General features: G+C 39.0%; 1 protein-coding gene across 1 annotated transcript; it reads right to left on the bottom strand.

The window, feature by feature from the left end:
- Window positions 1-291: 291 nt before the first annotated feature.
- On the bottom strand, window positions 292-24,463 carry LOC309969366 (uncharacterized protein). Its single transcript, XM_082851158.1, has 3 exons — window positions 22,760-24,463; window positions 15,631-15,673; window positions 292-612 (listed from the first exon to the last, which is right to left on the bottom strand). Exons 1-3 carry the CDS (start codon window positions 22,839-22,841, stop codon window positions 345-347), a joined length of 393 nt encoding a protein of 130 aa, XP_082707284.1. The 5' UTR covers window positions 22,842-24,463; the 3' UTR covers window positions 292-344.
- Window positions 24,464-24,694: the final 231 nt, after the last annotated feature.

Here is a 24,694-nt window from a genome sequence, read left to right as displayed (position 1 = left end):
CCCAGTGCTTACAGGTGAAAGAGATGCTCGCAGAGAACAGGGACAAGCAGTTTACTTCCAGGCTTTGGAGCAAACTAAAATTCCCTGCCCCGAGCCTCTCCCAGCCTCGGCCGAGCGCGGAGGCGGCGGCTGGGGAAGGGGCCTAGCCAGGAGCCAGGCCCGGCGTCCCGCTCCTCTGGGCTCCGCGGCCGAGGGAAAGAGGCGAGGATTAAGCGGGGAGAGGTCCCGGCCGCAGCTCGGCGGCACCCCAAAAACGGTCCGGGGCCTCGGCGGTGCCCGCGAGCCGTTCCCCCTGCGGCGGGGCGCCCAGCGGCCTTACCTGGGGCGAGGGAGGGAGGCGAGGTCTAGGGCGTCCGCTCGCGCCCGCCGCATAACCCCTCTGCTGCACTCAGCCCAGGCTTCCAAAGGAGGCGCGACCCTGGCTCAGCCGCCGCTTCCCCCTCGGGGTCTTGGCCACCGCCTCCGCCGCCTCCGGGGCTGTTTACACCGTTGGGCCCCGCACCTCGCCGCCGCTGCCGCCTTCTCTCCACCCTAGCGCCGTTGCCGATTCGGCCGCCGCCACCTCCTCCGCCGCAGCCTCGTCTCTCTGGAGCATCTTCCAGCCACCGAACCCTGAGAAACAGAGACTCCAGCCGCGCCGGCAGGAAACTCCCCCGCAACTGCTAGGGGGGCGAAGCGGTCAGAACACCGGCGGCTTTTCCGCCATTGAGCAGCAGCCGCTCCGCTCCTTCTGCCTATGCAGACTCTTAACCCATAATTGCTTTACTCTTTACCTCTATTTCTGGGTTCTTAAATTAACTGTTACATCAGTGTTCTTCATTACTCAAATTATTTTTTCTTAGGAACTTTTCCTGGAAGTAAGTTCATGCTATTTTTGACAAGCAAACATTTGACTTCTGAAAGAATTCTTACAGAAATGGGTTTATATCCCAAATGCACCACCAAAAATCTTTGTGACCTTGCATAAACGTCCCTTACCATTTCAGGTGCTATCTTTGCTTGACTCCAAAGTGAACTGATTAAAACTATGAGCATCTAGCTGTTATGTACTTTTGTCTCAGTTTGGTCAATGAAACTCTCAAAAATCCATCGGATTTTCATTATTTTTATCATTAGCCTGTTTGTATAAAATAAGTTACCATTTATGGAGCCAGTGTTCTCCTTTATTCCGGCATCCAATCATTGTAAATATTTCTCATGGACACATTCTTAGAAGGCCTATGAATAACCTGGCCTCTTACTGATTCTCCCTTTTGGAGTCTTACTAGCCAGACTTCCCCAGTAACTTTCAGAGAGAGTTTTCCCCCTTTCTGGGTCTTCTTTTTGACTTCTATACACCATAGAACTTTGAAAAGTCATCACACCAATACTAATATTACCACATACCCTCCAAAAAGCTCCAAGCTGTTTATGCCTATTCATTAAGTTAATACTTTATCAAAACTTGTCCAATTGAGTAGTTTTAGCACAGATATTTTACACATTTTAGCACAGACATGCTCTGTTTAAGGCTGACAGATCCATTAGGAATTAACTTTCTGGTACATTTTCCCTCTGACATTTTCCTCACAACTGCGTTTCCTCATAACTGAGCCATCAGTTATCTCTTGCCTATAGAAAGGCAGATAAAAGAAAGCTAAGTGAGAAAAGATATGTAAATAGACTAGCACAATATTGGACACATAATAAGTATTCAATAAATGATAGCAAGTATTCTTACCCTTATCCTCACATTAGTTTATATGTATTAAAAACTGATTACTGGACTCAACTCTTACTTCCATTTCTCATTAGATCCTCACAGAAACCTTGGAGGAAGCGAGGTTTTATCCCCATTTTACAGGTTGGGAGACTGCAGCCTAGAGGGCTTAAGTACCTTAACTGAAGTCATATAGTCAAGAAATAAGCCTATATTTGTCACAATCACTTGCCCATGCTTTGACGTGACACCACCACCCATCATTTACCCAGCTTCACCAAGGTACTACTAAATTTTTTACTCTTATTCTCCTCTCTTTGCTTCATACTACCATTGCCACCAACCCAGTCAAATTCACTTTTAATTTTCCAATGTTAGTGAAGGGAGTAGAAGGTGGAAATTGAGATTAAAGGAGGAAACTTTAATGTTATTCAAGGATGACTTCATCTTAACTTCCAGCCTTCGTCTACCCATTCTCTGCTCCAGTCACACGCAGAGTATTTGCTATCTCTTCCGTAAGTCTTGACTTTTCTTGTCTTTATGCCACTTTTCTTTTCTCCATTTGCAATGAATCTCCCTTTCCCTTGCTTCTTCACCATTTCTTACTCCATACTCTCCATTAAAATTCAAATCTACCTTTAAAGCCCAACTCATATACCAGTTCTGTCCTGCAGTCTCCTGGATCTGCCAAGTCAGAACTAACCACTTGCTCCTCCGTGCTCCTGCAATGGCAATGATGTTAGAAGGGCGAGTGATTTTACAGCTCGCTCACCACCTGCGGGAAATATGTCCTATTTGCCCTTCCACATCCTTTCTCCACCCAACTCTATATGGATGGCTTGCATGGCCTATCTTAGTAAGTGTCCTTGCTCTGGCTTCTGTTTGGCTCACCAATGAAGAGTACCAATAGAAGATTGTAGGGAACGAAGGAGGGGAGTGAAGTTAGGGTATTAATTCTTGCCAAATTGTTGGGAGTTGGCTGCATCCCCCAGCTAACATATAGTGCTTCTCTGTGGGGCGTCACAGCATCTTTGGGGAGGACTCTCTCTCCAGCAAGCCTTCCTTTCTCTTTCATCTCCTATAAAGTAGCCACACTTTTACTGAACCCAGGGCACTACACTATCTCTTGATTCTCTACATTGGGCTCAATTTATCCTTATTGATGTACCCCTGATTTCCTGCTGAGACCCTGTCTGATGAACTTCGTAATATGCTCTTCTAAGCTGTTAATTTTACAAACCACATTATTACACTTATTAGAAGAATGTCTTCAGGATGTGTCAGTAAGCTCTGATTGGTGATAATGGTAAACAGCTAGAATTTATGGAACATAAAGCATGCTTCGGTTACTCTCTTGAGTACACCGTGTGCATTATTCTAATTAATTTAAATCACTATTAGCTAAGCAAGGCACACAGATGCTAAGAGGTTCCCAGAAGTAACTTGCTCATGGTCACTCCAGTGTCTCAGTAGTGTTTAGGACTCAGATCTGTCCAAAGCCTAAACCTTAAGTTCTAGGTCTAAGCAGTGGCTCTCAAACTTGAGTATGCATCAGCATCACCAAGAGAGCTTGCTGAAACAGGTAGTGGGCCCCACCCCCAGAGTGTCCGAGTCTGTAGGTCTGGAGCAGGGCCCAAGACTTTCACTTCTAAAAATTCCTACGTGCAGCTGATGTGCTGGTCTGGGTTACCAGACTTTGAGAACCACTAGTCCAGGCATTTTAGGTCCAGAATTTCAAGTGTTAGAATAATTTTCTGGTGATAAATGTCGAAAAAAAAAGCACTGCATTTTCCTGTTTGTAAGGAGGTAATAAATTCAATCTTAAAGAGTCAATAATGGGGCTAAGTATTTAAGAAAGAAGAGTTATTCTCCAGGAAGATGGGAGGAGATGGACATTCTAAGGACAGGAATGCCCTTTCAGGAAACTTGCAAAGGGAACAGAAAAGTAACATAGTAAGATTCTGCTATCCAGTGTTCACAGAACATGAGTGGGATACTCTTGACTGTAAAATGGGAAGCCAACTTTTGCTCACCATATACATACCTTACTCAGTACAAATGTTTATTAAGAATCTCCAAAAGCTAGACACTAGGCATCAGGGCTACACTGATAGAGCAGATAAAGTGCCTGGCCTCAGGGAGCTTGTGCTTCAGATGATGTACATCAGCTAGATAGACTGAATGATGGATACTCTATTGGGTTCACACTTCGTCTCAAGAAAAAAATATATCCATAGACGTGATCCAGGAGTCAAATGGCAAAAGACCTAGCCTCAAAGTGAGTGTTAATTTCATTAAATGGTAGGTAAAAATTATTTTATATGCCGATATAGGCTCTGCTTAAAAGACACACTATTCCTCCAAACGTATTATACAAGGCAGCTTATGAACCTGTGACTTTTTCTAGGAGAAATGTTGCCTTCTTTCCCAAGAAGGGAGCGGTAGGGGTCGGGGTGGAAATAGTTTCATCATCAGAGGCACAGTCTCACTACTACTGCTCAGCTCCAATTCGCAACCTTCTGAATGGTTTCCAGACTAAGTCATTTAGCAAAGTGATGAAGAAAAAATGGCCCATTAATCTTACGATGCGTGTTATAACTTAACTCTGGGTTTAGCATAGGAAAAATATTATTTGCATTGATTAGAAATATGCTTTATGGCTGCATATATTATTCACTCTGAACATTCTAAAATTATTAGCTGGGTTGACATGATGAACTGCACAGGAGTACTTCTAGATGACATCTCAATGTCATCTGTTACTCACATCATATAGGTCTAGGAATCAATATGTATTTTACTCAATATGAGATCTTATTCCAAACACCAAAATATGCCTGTTTTTATTCGATGGTCATCATCATGAAACTACCAGCTAAACATCATTTAGAAAATTCAAAGCAAGTAAATTACTGTATTAACTGTCCAACTATGATTATGACTTTCCTCCACTGAGAGCTGAACCTAATATAATGATCTGGTCAGTCTGACTAGGAGGATTTATTCATTAATTTACTCAAATGTTCTGAGGTATATTTTGAAGGACTTAAATTATGGTCTGCTTTGTAGGATCCAACAGTAAGGGTGCAGGTTTATCTCTTACAAGCTCTGTGACCTTGCCCAAGTGACTTAGCATCTCTGAGCCTCACTTTCCTAATCTGTAAAATGGAAACAATAATAGAACCCAAGTTGTAAAGCTGAAGGAAAAAAAAGTAATATGGTAATGTATTTTGGCACAAAAGAGCAGTTACGCTGATGGTCATTATTTGTGAATACTGTTGCTAAGATTATTGAAAACCTGTTGTGTGTTAGGTGCTGTTCAAGGACTAGAATTTTAAGACTGTTCTTCACCTTTATCCCAGTTTTACCTGCAAAGTTCTGCCATGCACTGGAAAAACATACTGGTATTTCTAGGGAAGGGGACCACTCAGGTGACATTTTTGTTTCACCAGGTATATAAAGTATACAAAGGTTATAGTGTATCTTTTAAGTCCTTTGGACGTCTAGTTACCTTTCACTAGAATGATTCTAGTAGATCCTGATAGATACCTGAGACAAGGTCAGGTCAGTGATGTTGGTACCTTTTCTGGCTTAAGAGCATAGGGCAGAAACACAGGAAGAGAGGTCTTCCTTTTCCACTCCTGTTACTAAGAACCCTCTCGAATAATGACAATCTGAAACAGATCACTACATCGTTGCATGTTGTAGAATCAAAGCAGTGTACAAAGCAAAGAGCACTGGCCTCCATTATACTTGCATTTCACTCGAGATTCACTTTTCTAGACCGTGGAGAAAGCAGATGTTCCAACACTTTCCAGGTACTGGAATATTACAAGCTGGCAATCTCCACCACTGCATGTTTGATCACACTATTCCCTGCAAATGGAATGCTGTTCCATCAAGGTCAGATTGACCAGTGCAAATACCCGATTTTATCGTACGGTCAGAACCACATTAACTTACTGAAATTCCGCCCAGCTCAGGGTCTACCTTCTCTGTGAAACCTCCTGTGAGATCCCAAGTTACAAACAACTCTATCTTCTTCAGAAGACATTGTATACTATATAACTAGTAATTTACATATAAATATATGTATATGTGTGTGTATTTCTTTGTTACATTAAGTTATAACTCCTGTGGTTTCTCTTCTTAACTAAACTGGACCCCCTTATCATCACAGTGGCCATGTACATCATTGTATCCTCCAAAAAATCCAGATAATAATATCATGGATTCAGTATATAGTTGTTTAATAGAAAACAATTAACTAACCACTGCAGAATACTAGTGTCTCTCAAGGTGTGTTCAGTGGATCATAAATCCTATGAGACAGTCCATGAAGGAAAAGATTTCAAATAAATTTGGGATCTGTTGTCCACTACATCTCCTTATCAGAGACTCATAATTCACAAGACTCGTAAAAAGCTCTGTAGCAAAGAAACTGTTGACTTAGTTTGACCCAGTATTTCTCTTACAAGAGTATCAGTTCTGGAGGTCAAGGACATTTTCCACCTCTAATACAACATCTCTACTGCCTAGTAGAGTGCCTGGCACTTAGCAGACACCTAATAAATATTTGAATAAGTTTCAACATACATTCCCCTTTTAAGCTATAGAAGAAAAACACAGTATATAGTAGATTTTGATTCACTTGGGGAGAATAATAATATGAATAGATAAATTTACACAAATCATTTTGAAGTATATATATTTGATAATACTTTTTTCCACACATCTACACAATTGCACATTTAGTGGTGATAGTAAACGAACTACATTTGCTTCTGAAAACTTGCTAAGAAGGATGGCTACTAAAAACTACAACTTGAACCCAAAACAATTGATTTAGTTCATTGGTCCCCACTCCTTAGCAGTTTTAATATAGAAGAAAATAGACGCATATATTTCTTTTCTGCCATAATATGACATCATATAAGGAATGTGATTTTATTAGCTAGAAATAAGATTTGCTTTTGTTATTTTAGTACATTTGATCACATAAGAATAATTCTAGATTTTTTCCCCTCCTGTGACTCTCATAGCATCCCCATCTAAAATAGACTTTGGGGATTTAGATCAAATGTCATATCAATTGTCCTAGACTGCTTACTATGTGCTTTCACTATAGATTTTAATGTCAATAGAGAAAGGAGAAGGAAAAGTCAGAGGGAAATGAAACAGGTGTATGCAACACCCCTCTCTACTACCGACATTTCTCAGAATTCTGGGGGAAGTTGCATCTATAAGTGGAAAGTTTTTCACCATGGAACTCACGGTGGTTGAACTTCTCATGAAGAATTTTTTTTTCACTACTGAAGAAAAATATGTTTGATTTTACCATAACTGAAAAGTTCTCCTGTTTCTACTTCTGAGGTTTGCCCTCAAGACTACTGTTGACCTAATGGAAGGGACTCCTATGCATGGAGGAAAAAGTGCACCATTTGAAGGAAAAGCTAAAGGAGTGGTATTCAGGTAGCTCCTCATTCCACCAATGAAAACATACACATAGGTTTTCCACTTTACACCTCATTTTCCACCTTATTTTCATGGTTTTGAAATGAATATGTAGGGTCTGATGAGTTTGTCAATAGTCTATAATTATTAGTGTTATTAAAATAGAATACAAATGATAAGCCATATGTAAAAATGCTGTGTGAATAAACTGCTATACCCCAAATAATACAAATGAGTGAATGGCAGTAAATGCTAAGAGGGATTAACAACATAAAGGATATTAAAAAAATGATGACCGTATTTCATATTTATGTGTCTTTTTCTCTCTCACTCTTTTTTTTTTTTTTTGCGGTCCGCGGGCCTCTCACCGTTGTGGCCTCTCCCGTTGCGGAGCACAGGCTCCGGACGCGCAAGCTCAGTGGCCATGGCTCACGGGCCCAGCCGCTCTGCGGCATGTGGGATCTTCCCGGACCGGGGCACGAACCCGCGTCCCCTGCATCGGCAGGCAGAGCACTCAACCACTGCGCCACCAGGGAAGCCCTTCTCTCTCACTCTTACTCAACTCCTAAATAACTAAGAGAATATGCTCACAAATGGTAAGCATGTTTTGGATGTTCGATGTGTGTTTGTGGGAAAGAACCAAAAAAAACTGCCTCAATTAGGTCAAATATCATACAAGAGATGAATGAGATTAGAGATGGGATTGAGATTTGTGTTAGTTACTCAATAGCTAACCAATCACAGATATGACAGTGTAGTGCAATATGCAAATATACTTTTAAACAACTTCTCTTAAGTTATCTACTGTCTGTAAAGACAATCACACTCAACTGCTCTGCACTTAACCCAGAGCTTCTGAGGTAGAATCTGTTAGAAATAGGTACACGTTTCATTGCTTTGGCAACATTTACATGGCTCTGCATCAGGCAATACAACTGCTAAGATCACACGCTGGGAATTCAGGAAAGGCTAGTGTCCAGTTCTGGTCGTTCTACCACCCAACTGTGATCTAGGGTAAATTCCTGATGAAAAAAAAAAGAAAAAGAAAAACCCTGGAGATGCTGAAACAGTATTTCCTACTTCAGGGTCGTCATGGGGATAAAAGGTCATTAGGATAAAGTGCCTCTCACCCAGGAAACACTGATAAATGCTACTGATGCTACCATCATCATCATCATCATGACTGATCAAGAACATATTGCCACATGGAAATTCAACATTCCCTGGGCCATTCACAACTTTCCTTTAAAGGACTCATATTCTATGTGGGGTCTTAACACCTTCAAATAACAGAAAATACAAGTCTTTACGCCTTTTTTTCTGTAGCTAATTTTGGCATCTTTCACCTCTGTCCACTTAAGTGTTGGTTTAGCATATTCTTGTCACACAAAGAAGCTACTTCCCAAAGAGAGGAACAATGTGTCAAGTGACAAAGACATTGAGTGAAGTCTTTCACATCCTAGATTGTCCACGGTACAGCTCAGCTGGTCTCTGGGTTGGAAGGCCTGGGTCTACTTTGCTCGTCTGTTACAGGGGAAGGGACATGGTCCTTAGCATGTGGTCTGTGAAACAGAGGCAGCTGCGGGTAGAATTATAACACAAGCAGAACTGGCTTCAATTCTTGCTTCTTAGGTCTTTTTCTTCTTGTTCAGCTGTTCAAGGAACTTGCCTGCCCTCTGTCCCTGCCAGGACGATGTTACATCTGCCTGGATAAGTAGGTCACCATTGTATATCAGGAAAGGTCTTATTTGTAATCATCAGGAACCAGATACGGCTAATTTGAGCAGAAAAGGAAACTTTTGGAAGTTTATGGTTAGGTCTCAGTAACTAGAAGCAGACTAAACAACCGAAAGCCAAGGCTATGCTATTGCAATTATAGGATCAGGCCAAAGTGATGTTATAAGTCCTAGCTGGCCTTGCTACCAAGCAGGAACAGGAAACAGGAGGTTGACCCAGCACTGCTGGCCTTGCTTCTTTACATCATTTATTTGTAATTCAAAATCCAAGAGAGGGGTGCAGTTGGCCAACCTGAGGTCGCCCGACTGTTTTCCATCTGTAAGGGAGACTGAGCATGTGAGTAAACAGTGTATCTGACATGTTCAGCTTGTATAACGAGAGGAAGGCTCTGTTTCACACCAAGACCCACAAAGTGGAAAATTCCCCAAAGAGAAAGGAATTTCAGATCAGATGCTTGGAAAGTTAAAAACAACAACAACAAACAAATGCAGATGTGGAATTAAAGACATGGAGTCATTAAGAACCTATATGTGGAGTGATTCAGACCTGAGTTCACATCTGGAGCAAGCTACTCAATCTTGCTGAGCTTCAATTTTTTTTAAAGGAAACAACGTGGAAGATGATATCCACATGTAACCTGTGGTACACATGAAGGAGGGTAGTACAGTATATGATGCCTGGCACATCCTATGCATTTTCTGAAACTACTAGTAGTACTATTATTATTGTTACTTATTATACAATTTATTGTAGAAATTAACAGGGAGAGTATTAATAAATGTTAATACAGTGCTAAGTGTCACATTTATGATCTCAACTAATTATTTGTTGATTCAACAAACATTCCACATATCAGAAAATAACCTGTTAGTGTATATATATATATATATATATATATTTTTTTTTTTTTTTAACAGAAGAAAAGAAACCCTGAGGCTTAGAAAGTGTAAACAATGTACCAAAAGTCACTCATTTAAGAGGTAATGGAATATTATTCAGCCTTAAAAAAAATGAAGGAGATCCTTTCATTTGTGACAATATAGATGAAACAGGAGTGCATTATGCTGATGAAATAAGCCAGACAGGATAAATACGAATGATATCATTTATATAGGGAATCTAAAAAGAAAAAAAGCCACACTCATAGAAACAGAGTAGAAAACTGGTTGCCAGGGGCTGGGGTGTGGGTGGGGAAAAGGGGGAAGACTGGTGAAAGGGTACAAACTTTCAGCTGCAGGATGAATAAGGTCTGAGGATCTACTGTATAACATAGTTACTACAGTCAATAATACTGTATTGTATAACTAACATTTTCTGAGAGAATAGAACTTAAGTGTTCTCACCAAAAAAAGAAAAAAAGGAAAAAGGTGTCATGAGCTGTTAGATGTATTAATTAACGTGATGGGAAGGATCCTTTTACAACAGATATGTATATCAAATCATCATGATATACTCTTTGACTATCTTACAATTTTGTCAATTATACCTCAATAAAACAGAAAAAAAAGAGGTAATAAAGATGAGACTCCAATCCAGGATTATCCAGCTCAAAAAACTACACTCTTAACCATTACAATATAGTATCCATCCATATGTTGTAACTGTAAAATGCTTAACACAAAGGAAACGTTAAATAAATGGTATTTATTCTAACTCTAATGCTTACTAGATATTAGTTATGTGGTATGCTTTACATCTAACTACAAGGGTATAAGGTGCAAATTCTTGCTACAGAATATAAAAGCCCCTGTGGTACCCTGTAGGATAAACACAGTACCTGTAAATCTCTCATCTCTCAACCCAGAGTCTCCTCAAGTTGGAGGTCTTTACCCCCTTTATAATGTGGGAATAATGCCTTTCCCACATTTGCACTGGGCATGAAAATCCATATTTCCAGGTGTATACTGAACCTCCACTTAGCTCCTCGTCACCTTGGACTCACCAGACCAAAGATCATTTATTCCATTAATATAAATGATGTAGGGCTAGAAGTACAGAATATACAGAGAGTGTTGGAGGAATCCAAACAACAAGTCCTCCACTCTCAAAACAAATTTTAGAGTTCCAAAAGTAAAGAGCAATGTTTGGAAATAAAACTAAAAATGAAACTAACATCTACAATTAGCCAAGTATTTATTATGGGCCAGGCTACTTACTAGGCACTTGATAAACATTACAGCTCATCTTCCTGCAGTCCTTCAAAGTATATAATATTGTTTCTATTTCATAGAGAAGAAGATTGTATCTAAGCAGGTTAGTGATTAGCCCAAGACCACAGGGCTAGGCTGTAAGAAAAGAAGGCCAAGTTTCAGTGGTCAAAATGGTGATGGATGTTATAACTAGAAGATTACGGCTAATCAAATAAAAATATTCAAAACGGTCCTAATGCATTATTAGGATTTCTTTAGAATAACTTGGGTGCCTTAGTGAATACAGTAGTGGTAGGCACTACAGTCTCTTTAATTTGCTAATCATACAAATCTACTTTAACATTCTTGGTGACAAGGAGCTAACTACCGATAAGACAGCTTCTTCAGTTTTGGGGCTACTCCAGGGTGAAATGCCGGAACGTCTTACTGCCTGCAATGTTACCTAGTTCTACCAGGGGGAATAAAGCAGAACAAGTAGCCACTGTTCTTGACAAATGGATACAGTTTCAGTTTTTCAAAATATGAGTGTCAGATTCATTCATTGTATCAGATAGATCTGTCAAATGGCTTTGCCCATTTACTAATGGATGGCACACTGCAGACACACGTTGGGTCAAAGGACTCAATGTCACCTCATTGATACTGTCATCAATATAATTTGTATTGGCATTTTGTCTCACCCTGACTTTAAGGACTACGTGAGGAGATCCAAGTCTCCAGACCATGGACTGATCACCTCTGCTTGACACAGTATTCTCTGCTCATTTCCAGAGGGGACCAAGGATGAGCTCTTGTACTTCTGAGTCTATTCACCCTACCTGGCAACACATACTACCTGGGCTGATTGGATCAAGCAGGAGCCCCAGAGTTTAAATTTCCAGCTGCATTGGAGGAAACAGAGGCTATGCCCCAATCCCATAACCCTTCACTTCTTACTGCTAGCCTATCCTAGGCTGTTCTTGCTGATAGGAGTACTTCATGCTAAAAATTAATTTTGCTTACCTGATGGCAGTCACACAACCTCAAATGCCATTTTTATAAATAAAGCAACCACCAATGGAGTGTGATTTAGGGTTTTTTCTTCTGTAGACCCTGCCTACCCTATAAAATCTCCCATTACTGCATCATGGAGACTATAATCCCTTTCCGAGGGAATAGATTCTTTCCAACCATAAGATGAAATAAGAACTTACATTTCTGTACTGCCCAAAAGGAAATAAATTGATTACAAAATGCAGGAGAATGACTGATTTTCCACATTTGTTGTGTTCATTAAAGGGTTTTTGAATAGACTTGACAGTATTAAAGAAGTTCAACACACACAAAATAAAAATTAATAAATGAAGAGAAAAAAATTGCATTTACAACAAACAAAATAAACACATTGATATATAAAAGGCTGTTATACATTGATGAAAAATGGATGTCATAAAGTCACAAACTAAAAAGTATTAACAGCCAATAAAGATATGAAAATATGTTCAACCTTGCTATTATTAATCAAAGAAATACAAATAAAATAATTCAGGTGTCATATTTTACTGACTAGAATGACAAAGTTTTAAAAAACTTGATAATACCGGTATTGATATTGATAATACTGGTACTGATGAGTGTGTGTAAGAAACCACACTGGATGTTAAATTCTTGGTAGAAATAAAAAGCACGGTAACCTTTCTGGAAGACAATATGTCAGTATGTACCAGAACTGACAACCAGCCATTCAAGTTCTAGAAGTCCATTCTAAGGAAATAAACAAATGCTCAAAGACATGAACAAGGATGCTTGTCTCATTGCTTAGCAAAGCAAAACAGGAATAATCTAAATGTTGAACAGTAGGGACTGGTTAAATAAATAATAGAATGCTGTTCAACCATTAAAAATGATGCTGCAGATTTTTATTAGGTGATGAGTAATCATACTTATATTACTAAATAAAAATGTTATAGAACTGTTTTGTAGTTTGATATAATAATTAAAGGTATTTTACACTTGCATTGTATTTATATGCACCCCGTCACAAAAAAAGTTTCCAAAGATACCCTCAAAAATGTTACAGAGATGATTTATCAGAAATGGGATTTTGAGTTATTCTTCCTTTTTTCTTTAAATCCTTTCAATTTTGGAGTTTCTGCAATGAGCCTGTATTATTTTTACAATTAAAAATATTTAAATTTACAACAAAAGGATCTAAATTCCTCCACTTTTCCATTTATTTTCCACCCTGACTCAGGGCATTTGTGTAAAAAAAAAAAAATCAGCTTATTTTCTCTTTTGTATCAATCTAAATTTACTTTTCATAAGTTAACTATTTTAGTCTGGCAAAAGTTTCACACAGGAAAATTGTTAAGGTCTGAGTATTCTATTACCTTTAAAAGCACTGGAAACTTTGAAATTCTTTCTTTCAGAATTTTCATATAATACTGAAAGGCGGGGGGGAGGTAGCAAAATGAAGGGAAATAGATAGTAGTAGTCAACTTCAATTAAGAAAAAGCAACAAGAGGCAGTTTGTACTCTTTTGATAACGGCAGAAGCCCCATGTGTCAACTCATGCTAAAAAAGGTATATATACACACACATATATATGTTTGTGTGTATTATATGTATATGTGACACACACACATAATTAATCCACAGTCTTAGGCTAATCACTCATTGTGGCAGAAACAACAAGCTGTTGACTACACTTTAATTAGCTCCTCCAGCCTGTAGAGGCATCACTAGGACCAAGATAGGAACAACATTCTCCATCTCTGCTTGCATCTGGGTATGGTTCTATCCCAAAGAACGTGACCAGAGGTGACCTGAAGAGTTTACGTCTGAAGGATAACGAGTTGATAATTGTAGCTTGCAGCTTCCTCTCTCCTTTCCTTTTTAGGACAAACGTAGAGCCACTTGATGAAGGTGGTGGGTCCCTGAATAACTGAGCAGAAAACTGACCCTCAGACCACCAAAGTCCATACTACACTCCTGAGTGAGTGAGAAACGAACTGTCCATGTGTTGCTCCACTGAGGTTTAAGGTTTATTATTTAGTGTTTAACTAACGCATTTTTTCTTTAAACCTCAGTTGCCTTCTCTGTAAAATAAAGTCTTTGAAAAGGATCCACTGGAAGTTTTTTCCATGGCTTATGTTTTTATCTTAGTTTTTAATTCTCAGAAACATTGCGCGCATTTTACCTTCTAAGTTAGTAAGTCTACTTTTTTTCCCACAAAGACGGGTTCTTCAAGTTATGGAGAAGTCATAGCAGACTGTTGCTTCAGTTTAAGATACGCATTCACATATGAGATGAGAAGGGTGAGGACCCAGAGAAACGCCTTTGACAGAGGGGAGTGAGAGCATACTGAAGAATGTTTAGTAATAAAGAATTCAGATGGGAGAAACGGATGGGTTACATCTAACAGATTTGCTCAAAGGAATTCTGGAAAGGCAAATATGTGAAAATGTATAGCAAAGACATGAAATGCCTTTTGGTCCCTAAATGGATTTCATTTCAAAGACGTGCATATTGCAAATACATGTACCATAACGCTTCTCTGTCCACTTCTAGAATTTTCTAAAGCCTGACAGAACATCTGCAGAGAGAGGATGTCATTCCAAGATAATCGACTGCGAGTTACTAAATTAAGATAAAAATGTCCTTAACCTTGAACAGTTTTTAAAGAGATTTTAGAAGAAAGGAGCCCTCCAGGGGGTTGTATAACTATATAATTGTACCCTTTCTAAAAGGCTATTTACAGATACATAATGTTTCCCCTCCATTCTTTAAAGTAAAATATAGGATAAAAAAAAAATAGTTTGGGGATAATATTTGTTTGGGACAGCAGGCACTGCTAATCAGTACCACTCTCTCCTTATTCCTTACTATCAGAGCCCTGGTTTAGGAGACCCCATTATCCTTAAGGCTAAGGTGGCCAGTTTAAAATCCGAGCTGATGAGATCTAAGTGCAAGTCTGCTGACCATCTGTGGTAAAAAATTTGCTCTCTGAGTTAGACACTGCCTTTTTTTTCTTACTTAATTTCTTTTTTTTTTTCCTTTTCTTTCTTCCTGCCCAAATTGTTGGAACACTATTGGAGATTCTGGGGTCACTTTGAAGCTATGTGGACGTGCTAGAGATGTGGAAGCTGGAAGAGCGAAGCAACCCAGTCCCCTGGTGATGCCCTTCAGCAGCTGGACTAACGCTAGAGGGACTATCTCCAAACTTCCTGCTACCCGTGGAAAGTAAGGTAAATCACTCATTCACTTTCTGTTACCTACTAACTGATCCAGAACTCTAACCTCAGGGTTCTAGAACCCTTCTCAGTATCCCATAGTCATACTCATGTTCCGGACTCCTGATCATCAGACTTGCTTATAGCAGATGTATGGGGAGGGTGGGCTCTTCTGGAAGCCCTCATACTTCCTCCCCTACCCCCACCACACACAAATAATGATCTTTATGTCCACTCATCCTTCTGTCTACACTCAGAGGCCAGGGCCCCCAGGAAGGCTTCACCAACAACCCTTTACTCCTCTCTACATGCAGAAAGGGTAGAGGTGTGGGCTCTGGAATCAGACTTCCTAGACCTGAATTCTTAATCTGTTACTTACCAGTTTAGGACATGGGCAAAGTAGTTACCTTCTCTGGACACCCCTGTAAAAGAGGAACACTAAGCAGCACCCATGTACCTTACTGAAAGGATTAAATGAGCAAATGCAGGTAAAGTTCTTGTAATTTTTTCTCGGGTCAATCAATTCTAGCTGCTATTGTTACCTTTGACTAATTTAGGGCAGAGTCCCTTTGCCCTCCTTTGGTTCTCTGGGCCCGTCTCATTCACAACACACACAACCGCATACTGCAGAGTTTTGAAAGGTGGTTCTCAAAATGTGGTCCCTGGGCCAGCAATATCAGCCACACCTGGGAACTGGTTAGAACTCTGGCACTGGAGCCCAGCAATCTGTGTTTTAACAATATTCTCAGGCAAATCTGATGCACACTAAAGGTTGACGACAACTGAGAACATCTGTCTCAGACTCTCCTGGAGGCATTCACCAAAAATAGTGTTACAGGACCTTACACCTGACCAGCTGGAGAAGGGGTCTAGTAATTGCCCTGGTTATCATGCTTGTCATGATTTTTCAGCACATAAATGTTTGAGAATCACTGCCATTTTGAATGTGTGTTTCACTTGTCTGTTTTTCCAGTGGACTTTACTTCCTTACAAGGAAGGTTTGTGAAGATTTGTTGCTGTTGTTTGCATTATTAGTTTTATTATGCTAATTCTAGAATCTCTGGTGCATAGTGCAATCTCAGGCAGGAAGTAGTGGCTCATTAAAACAGGTATCCCAAAAGTCTTAGTAGAACTTCAAGATTAATTCCTTCAGGAAGAGGTAAAATTGTCATTAGATGCAGATGATATGATAGTATATATAGAAAACCCTAAAGACTCTACATGAAAACTACTACAACTGATAAACGAATTCAGCAAGGTAGCAGAATACAAGATTAACATACAGAAATTGGTTGCATTTCTTTATACCAACAATGAAATATCGGAAAGGGAATGTAAAAAAACAATGCCTTTTAAAATCACAACCCCAAAAATAAAATACTTAGGAATAAACCTCACCAAGAAGGCAAAAGACTTATACGCTGAGAACTGTAAGACATTAATAAAGGAAAGTGAAGATGATTCAAAGAAATGGAAAGACATCTCATGTTCTTGGGTTGGAGGAATTAATATTGTTAAAATGCTCATACTACCCAAAGCAATCTACAGATTTAATGCGATCCCTATCAAATTATCCATGACATTTTTCACGCAATTAGAACAAATAATCCTAAAATTCATACAGAACCATAAAAGACCCAGAATTGCCAAAGCAATCCTGAAGAAAAAGAACAACGTTGGAGGCATAGCCACCCCAGACTCAGACAGTACTCCAAAGTCACATAATCAAAACAGCATGGTATTGGCACAAAAACAGACATATGGATCAATGGAACAGAATACAGAGCCCAGAAATAAACCCACACACCTCAGTTAATCTTTGACAATTAATCTTTGACAAAGGAGGCAAGAATATATAATGGGAAAGAGACAGGCTCTTCCGCAAGTGGTGTTGGTAAAGTTGGACAGCCTTATATAAACCAGTGAAGTTAGAACACATCCTTTCACCATACACAAAAATAAACTCAAAATGTCTTAAAGACTTAAACATAAGACATGACACCATAAAACGTCTAGAAGAGAACAGAGGCAAAATATTCTCTGACATAAATCATACCAATGTTTTCTTAGGTCAGTCTCTCAAGACAATAGAAATAAAAATGAAAATAAACAAAGGGGACCGAATCAAACTTACAAGCTTTTGCACAGCAAAAGAAACCATAAACAAAATGAAAAGACAACCTACAGAATGGGAGAAAATATTTGCAAATGATGCGACCAGCAAGGGCTTAATTTCCAAAATATACAAACAGCTCATACAACTTGATGACAATAAAAGCAAACAACCCAATCAAAAAAAATAGGCAGAAGACTTAAAGAGACATTTCTCCAAAGAAGAAATACAGATGGCCAATAGGCACATGAAAAGATGCTCAACACTGCCAATTATTAAAGAAATGTAAATCAAAACTACCATGAGGTACCACCTCACACCAGTCAGAATGGCCATCATTAAAAAGTCTACAAATAACATATGCTGGAGAGGGTGTGGAGAAAAGGGAACCCTCCTACAACACTGTTGGTGGGAATGTAAGTTGGTGCAGCCACTGTGGAAAACAGTATGGAGGTTCCTCAGAAAACTAAAAACAGACCTACCATATGATCCAGCAATCCCACTCCTGGGCGTATATCCAGACCAAACTATAATTCAAAAAGACACATTCACCCTGATCTTCACAGCAGCAATATTCACAATAGCCAAGACATGGAAACAACCTAAATGTCCATCAACAGATGAATGGATAAAGACGAGGTGGTACATATATACAATGAAATACTACTCAGCCATAAAAAAGAATGAAATAATGCCATTTGCAGCAGCAACATGGATGCAACTAGAGATTATCATACTAAGCAAAGTAAGTCAGAAAGAGAAAGACAAATACCATGATACCACTTATATGTGGAATCTAAAATATGACACAAATGAACCTATCTATGAAACAGAAACAGAATCAGAGACATAGAGAATAGACTGGTGGCTGCCAAGGGGGAAGCAGGTGGGAGAGGGATGAACTGGGAGTTTGGGATTAGCAGATGCAAACTGATATATATAGATTGGCTAAACAACAAGGTCCTACTATATAGCACAGGGAACTACATTCAATATCCTGTGATAAACCATAATGGAAAAGAATATGAAAAAGAATGTATATACATATGTATAACAGAGTCACTTTGCTGTACAGCAGTAATTAACACAACGCTGTAAACCAAGTATACTTCAATAAAAAATAAGTTAATTAAATTTTTAAAAAGATTACTTCCTTCAGAAGAACAAGTACTACACATTCACAAAAAAAGTACCCTTTGAAAGTTTAAATTTTTGAATTTCTTTGCCACTTCCTTAGTTTTGATCATCTTGGACAATATATTTTTAATATTGACTTTTAAAAAGAATTGTGTTTCAGTGTTTGCTATCCCTTAGAGAGACAGAAACAGATAAGTACAACTAAATACTTATTTTTCAAAAGTCTCAAAAGTATAAGGGAAATGAAAGTAATTATATCTTCAAATGATTTTGGGGTATGTTTCTAATTTCATACTTCTGATGCGATTAAAGATTAAAACTGTATTAAGACATTTGAGACATGCCGCATTGGTATTAAATGAATTTAATTTTGTGTAAAGTGGTAGAAATATTTTCTTCAGCAAACATACCTGCAGATATAAAATCACAACCATAAATCTACAAAAAAGCAAGCTATTGAATGAAATCTGATTGGTTATTTCCCTGCAGTATGGATCTGCTAATAATTTAATTTACTACTTGCTAACAGAAGCCAAAATTTAAATATACATATATATATGTGTGTGTGTATATATATATCTTCAATTTTAAATCATTCATATATATGAACAAGGATACATACACATATATAACAATTGTTCATATATATATATATATATATATATATATATATATATATATATATACAATTTAAATTAAAGAAAGTACATCCGGTGGCCTATTTTTTCCCCCCGATTTCTAAAGAACACCATATTCTATTCTAGGCAGTGGAATGTCAATCCACCTTAAGGGTTGTTCAATGAGCATATCTGAGAAACCACTGGTTTAGCCAATGATGTACTTATTGAGGGAGGCCCTAGTGCCACTGTCAAGAGCTTATCCACAGGAGAGATAAGAAGGTACTTGTTTGGTTTGTGAAAAGAAGGAGTAGTGAGGAATGGCAGGTAGCTGCAGGTTGATGACACGTGATGTCCATATATATGTAGAACCAACACACCCATAATTGCACCCATTTTCCATACCCAAATCCAAAACCTTTATATCATTAATCCCAGGCAAAAATGGTAAGATTCATGTGTGTTACTATCCCACGGCTTCAAGATGCCTATAAACTCATGAGTATGTCTTAGTTTTATCAGTGGAGGACAAACCAGGCTTCTATCACCAAGCCCCATTCCATAACAGGCAAACCAGTCCAAGACTTCTCTGAGTGTTGCAGGAGAGTCTATGGAAGGGGCGCTCACTCCACTGTGATGCCTAAAATGCCTTTGCACAGAGCAAACATTCAATACATGCTGAGTGAATGAATGAGTGAGCTGGTGTCATAAAACAGGCTTATTTCAGGGAAATTCCATTCAACAGGCTGGCATTCCTTCCTACCCATCTTAACTGTTAAGCTTGCCATCAGACAAAAATTTAATTATAAAACGTTAGAGCTGAGGAAATTTTAGAAACTATCTACTCTCCAGAGGTATACAACTTTAATTTAGTGGTAAAAATCACTAGGAGTGATTTAGGAGTCTATCAGACCTGAGTCCAAATTCCACATCTACCATATTTTCGTGAGCAAATAACTACTTCTGAGGCTCTGTTCCATGTATGCATTATGGGATATCATAATAATACATACATTAATTGTATGACTATCAGGGGATGAAATGACACAATCCATTTGCCATGGTCGGCTAAGTAATTTGCACCAAGTAAGCACTCAAGACATTAGCCAATATTAATAGCGGAGAGATGAAAACAAAACTCTGGGACTGATGCCTACCCTAGTGGCCCCAGTGGTCATAATGACTTTCTTCCATTCAGCCTGCTCTCTTCTCACTACGACTAAGGAAGAGAAGATGAACACATTAGGAATAACAATTTGAAAATGGTTTTATACTCCCTGAATGAATGGAATTAAAATAAAATGATTCATGAGTTCTGCAGAAATATGATGAGACTTTAGATCTTTATGTTAGTTCTCTACAAAACCAATTTATGGCCCTACGATGTACCTTCCCACCCAGCCCCATCCTTACCAGGATCAAATATCATTGTAAATGGAAAAGTCAACAACACATAATCAACAAGCTAAGTTACAAGCCAGTGAAGTCTCGGAGGTTTGATAGAGAAAATTCAGATTTATCATTATATGTAAAAATAAGATGATATGAAGAACTCAATCTAAAAAGTATTACCTGGAGATCTATAATCTCTACAATAGTGCTATAAAAAGTAAAGAGCTAGAAATCTATTTAGATGGTTTTCCTTATAAGAAAGCACTTTCTGTATAACTTTTAATGTACTATTGATGAGAACAATTCAACAAAATTCAAATAAATACCTGCAGATGTCCTACAAGAAGAAAAGAACGGAGTTAGATGTGACAGGGGATAACTGGACTTCAGGATGAGTAAGACCCTATACTTGACCTCAATAAATTAACGTGAAATACAGTGGATGAGTCATGCACAGAATGTCAGAATTCTAAAAGGCCAAGCTAAGTACCAAAAGGAACATGTGGGGACTCTTAAGAAGGAAATAAAATATTGGTTAGTTGATTCCGAAAAGGCAGAAGGGAGTAGGTTCCCTTTGGCTGCTCTTTGAAGAGATCACTTCCTTTCCCCCCTAGTCCTGAGGCTAGGGTGGCATGGGCAATAGAGGAATGTGGGGACTGAGAATCATTTCTACTCTCACCAGAGTGGCTGGAAGCAGATTTTCTTACCAGGATGTAGTAGTATGCTAATATTTAAGGGTTCTTGAGGTCAGAGAGAAGGGTTTGAATACTCCGGCTCCATCTCTTGCTGTGGGTCAAGTTTCTTACCTTTCCAACACCTTGGCGTCTTTATCTGAAAATTGGGGATGATGATAATGTCTCCCACCTGAGTGTGAGAACTATATGCTATAGTGCATACGCAGGGCTAAATTTGGTGCCTGGCAAACAGAAAGTGCTCAGTACGGCAGGCCAGTGTAGTGACAATAAGGCAAAGATGATGGGGGTAGTGCCGGTGTTGCTTCTGCCCCCAGAACAGGCTCTGACTGGGAGAGAGTTAAAGCACCTTTGGGTTCATGGGGGTTTATATATAAGCAACGGTTGATCAATGTGAGCTGGTTGTCCAAATGATTATGTGCAATCTAAGGAAAAAATGGGCCTCGGATCTGCTCAGCTACTTAATAATATTAGCAGCGGTAGTAGCCAAAGAAGCTAAATTTTATTAAGTGTTTATATGCCAAACAACGAGCTGAACGTTTTAAAAGGATTTACTCACTTATTACAACGAGGCTATACGCTAGGTCCTGATAATGTTATTCGTCTCTTTCAGATGTTGACTGAGCCTCAGACGGGTTACAAAAGCACCTAAGATCCCGTTGTCAGTACATGACGGAAATGAGTTCAAATCCAGCCTGTCTGACTTGTTCTTAATCACTAAGGTATGAAATTAAGCATGTTGCCCTTTGCCTGATTCTCCTTCTGAGGGCTCAATATTTCACTTAGCTCTCTGAGTGCAGAAGAGAGAAAATTCTCTCTCCTTGACCCAACTTGGCATCAATATCCAACTCCCCTTCTCAAAATGGGTTGCTTCAATGAGCAGCAATGAATGCCGGGTCGTGGACCAGTCACCTTGATGACTAAGAGTCAGACACTAGGGAAAGAAAATGCTCTGTGACAAACCTACCCTTGTACAGAAACAAGACAGAAATGGGGGGACAGGGCAGAAGACAATGGAATAAGGCATAGGAAAAATAGCACCTGGCATCGTGATAGTAATAATAATAATAGTAGTAGTAGTAGTAATAGTAATAATAATAGACTTCACTATGCTCTAGGCATTGTATTAAGTGCTTGGTGTAAGTGACTTCATTTTAACATTGAAAACAAGTCTATGGGGATGAAATATTATTAACATCATTTTATAGGCAGGAGTATTGAGGTTCAGGTAATCAGGTAAATTGCCCAAGCTCATATGGTTAGCAAGTGGAAAGCAGAGATTTGAACCAGCACCTACACTCCTAACCATTATGCTATAACCATTATGCTGAAGACATAAGAATTCCAATGGTCTTTCCCCATAACCCACTCCTGCACTCCAGACTTAAATAGTCCAAGATCAAGAGAGAGCAAGCTTGGAGTTGCCACTCTTCAGTGAGTGTCAATCATTTCAAAACAGTGTATTTGCTAACAAGATGCAGGTCCTGTGATAATCTTCTCAACCAGGTATCAAGAAACAGGAAGCAAAGATTCAAGTAACAGTATGTTCCTACTTACGAGGAAGGTGGGACAGCATAGTTGACACTGGGCTTAACTGTTCTGGAAAACGTGGTCCCAGTAGGCATACACGCTGGTACATTTTCCCCACCTACCAAATACAAAAGAAGTATTTCATTTCCATGTTGCTCTTCAAAGTTCCACCTCATTCGTGCCTGTCATTCATCCTCTGGCCTCTTCCTGTCTCCATTTCTGTACAGAAAGGTGCTGAGTCTCTGCTCTCGGATACGAAAAGGGTGTGTTAGGAGAGGGAGCCATGGTACCTCAATGTCTTTTTTTTTTTTTCATCTTAATTCTATTATGCCAACTCCACTGAACTTAATTAGAGTGAATACAGAATTACACAATTACCCTCTGTTCTATTCTTCAGATGTTATATTTTGATAACATTTACGACATGCTGCTCTCCCCTTGAACACCAGATGAACACTAGAAATGGATGTGTGTTGACATAAAATCTGTTATAATTACAATTAAAGTATAGCTTACATAATGATGGTGTTAACATAAAATTATAGATGTGTAGAGACAACGTGGTCATGCATTTTTTAGTATAAGTACATGCTTAGACCAATATCTGTTAGCGGAATGAAGATGGAAGAGAATTTTGGTTAAGCCACAAAGGCTGTTTAAGGACTTGCAGATAGCTAAGGGGAACTCAAAGACCAGTAAGATAATATTTCCCCTGCCATGTTTTCGATTGCAAAGTGAAGGGAAGATGTGAAAGTAAGTACCCCTATGGAAATTACAAGACAAGTACATTTTTTTCCTTGAATACCTGGGTAAATGCTTAAATTCTAATGTATATCAGTGATGCAAATTTTCAACTGAGTTTGATAAATCATAAAATAATAATTATACATATATGTATATAAAACTGCATGGAACTAGACAGTTCAGAATTACTTCTAATTAAAGAGGTACCCTATGACAACTAACTTAAACCTTACAAAATATGGTTCCAAGTACCCTATCAGAGTGAAAAGTAGGAGACTGAAAGGTTTATTGTAAATGTTTGTAGTCATGGTGTCTTAACTAAAACTACTGTGTCACAAATACTACTAAAATAATTGTGACATTTTATTCACTTTTACTGCAAACAACAAAACAAACTATAGGTATTTTTTCATTTCAGGTAATTATTTTAGCTAACAGTTATTAAATGTTTTGAGAAGACAGAGTGCTAATTGCATTACTTCATTTTATCTTTAAAATAGCGCTTCCATGTAATTATTCTTAATATCTCCATTGTATTAAAGTGTATCTCTAGTTTAGACCTTTCTTCAGAACTGCAGACTTGTGTATCCAACTGTGTACTCAGCATCTCTACTTGGACGTCACGAAAACATCTCAAATCTTATACCTCCAAAACTGGTCTTTAATCCCCCAAACATGCTCTACCCCAAACTTTTTCCATCTTAGGTGACAGTAACCACACCTTTCCAGTTCCCCAGGCCCTAAATCTCGAATTCACCCTTGACCCCCTCTTCCTTTCCATTCTTGCATTCAATCTACCACGAAATGCTGTCACAACCTTCCCAATGTGCCACTTCTGAGAATTACCAGCCGCTAGCAGCCTGGTGCAGGCCACCAACATAGACCCCGAGGATCCTGTAGTCGCCTCCCGAGATTCTCCCTGACTCCACTCTCTCCCCACATCCTCAAGGCCACAGATAGAGTTGTGCTTTTCAAACAAGAGACAGTTCATGCCACACCTCGGCTAAAATCCTGCCCCTGGCTGCCTACATTTAGAGTAAAAGACACAGTGCATGTGATGGCCTCCCAGGACTTACCCAATCCATCCCATCACATATCCGACCTCCAGCCCTCCTGCTGTCTCTTCCTCCCCACTGACTAAGTCAGCCAGGGTGGCCTCCTTGATATTCCTCCAAGCTGCCCGGCATATTTCTGCCTTAGAGTTTTGGCAGAAAACTC

Source organism: Leucopleurus acutus, assembly GCF_964270905.1.
Source record: "Leucopleurus acutus genome assembly, chromosome: 11".
NCBI lineage: Eukaryota > Metazoa > Chordata > Mammalia > Artiodactyla > Delphinidae > Leucopleurus > Leucopleurus acutus.
This window is presented reverse-complemented; position numbering and strand designations above follow the sequence as displayed.

What these genes read in the sequence shown, in the direction of transcription:
- LOC309969366 (XM_082851158.1), bottom strand. Translation starts at nt 22,841, where the DNA reads ATGTACCAGCGTGTATGCCTACTGGGACCACGTTTTCCAGAACAGTTA. An exon ending in TATGCTGTCCCACCTTCCTC is followed by an intron (nt 15,674 to 22,759) that starts GTAAGTAGGAAC and finishes CCTCTTTTACAG; the next exon opens with GGGTGTCCAGAGAAGGTAAC. An exon ending in TTTGCCCATGTCCTAAACTG is followed by an intron (nt 613 to 15,630) that starts GTAAGTAACAGA and finishes TCTGTTTCTCAG; the next exon opens with GGTTCGGTGGCTGGAAGATG.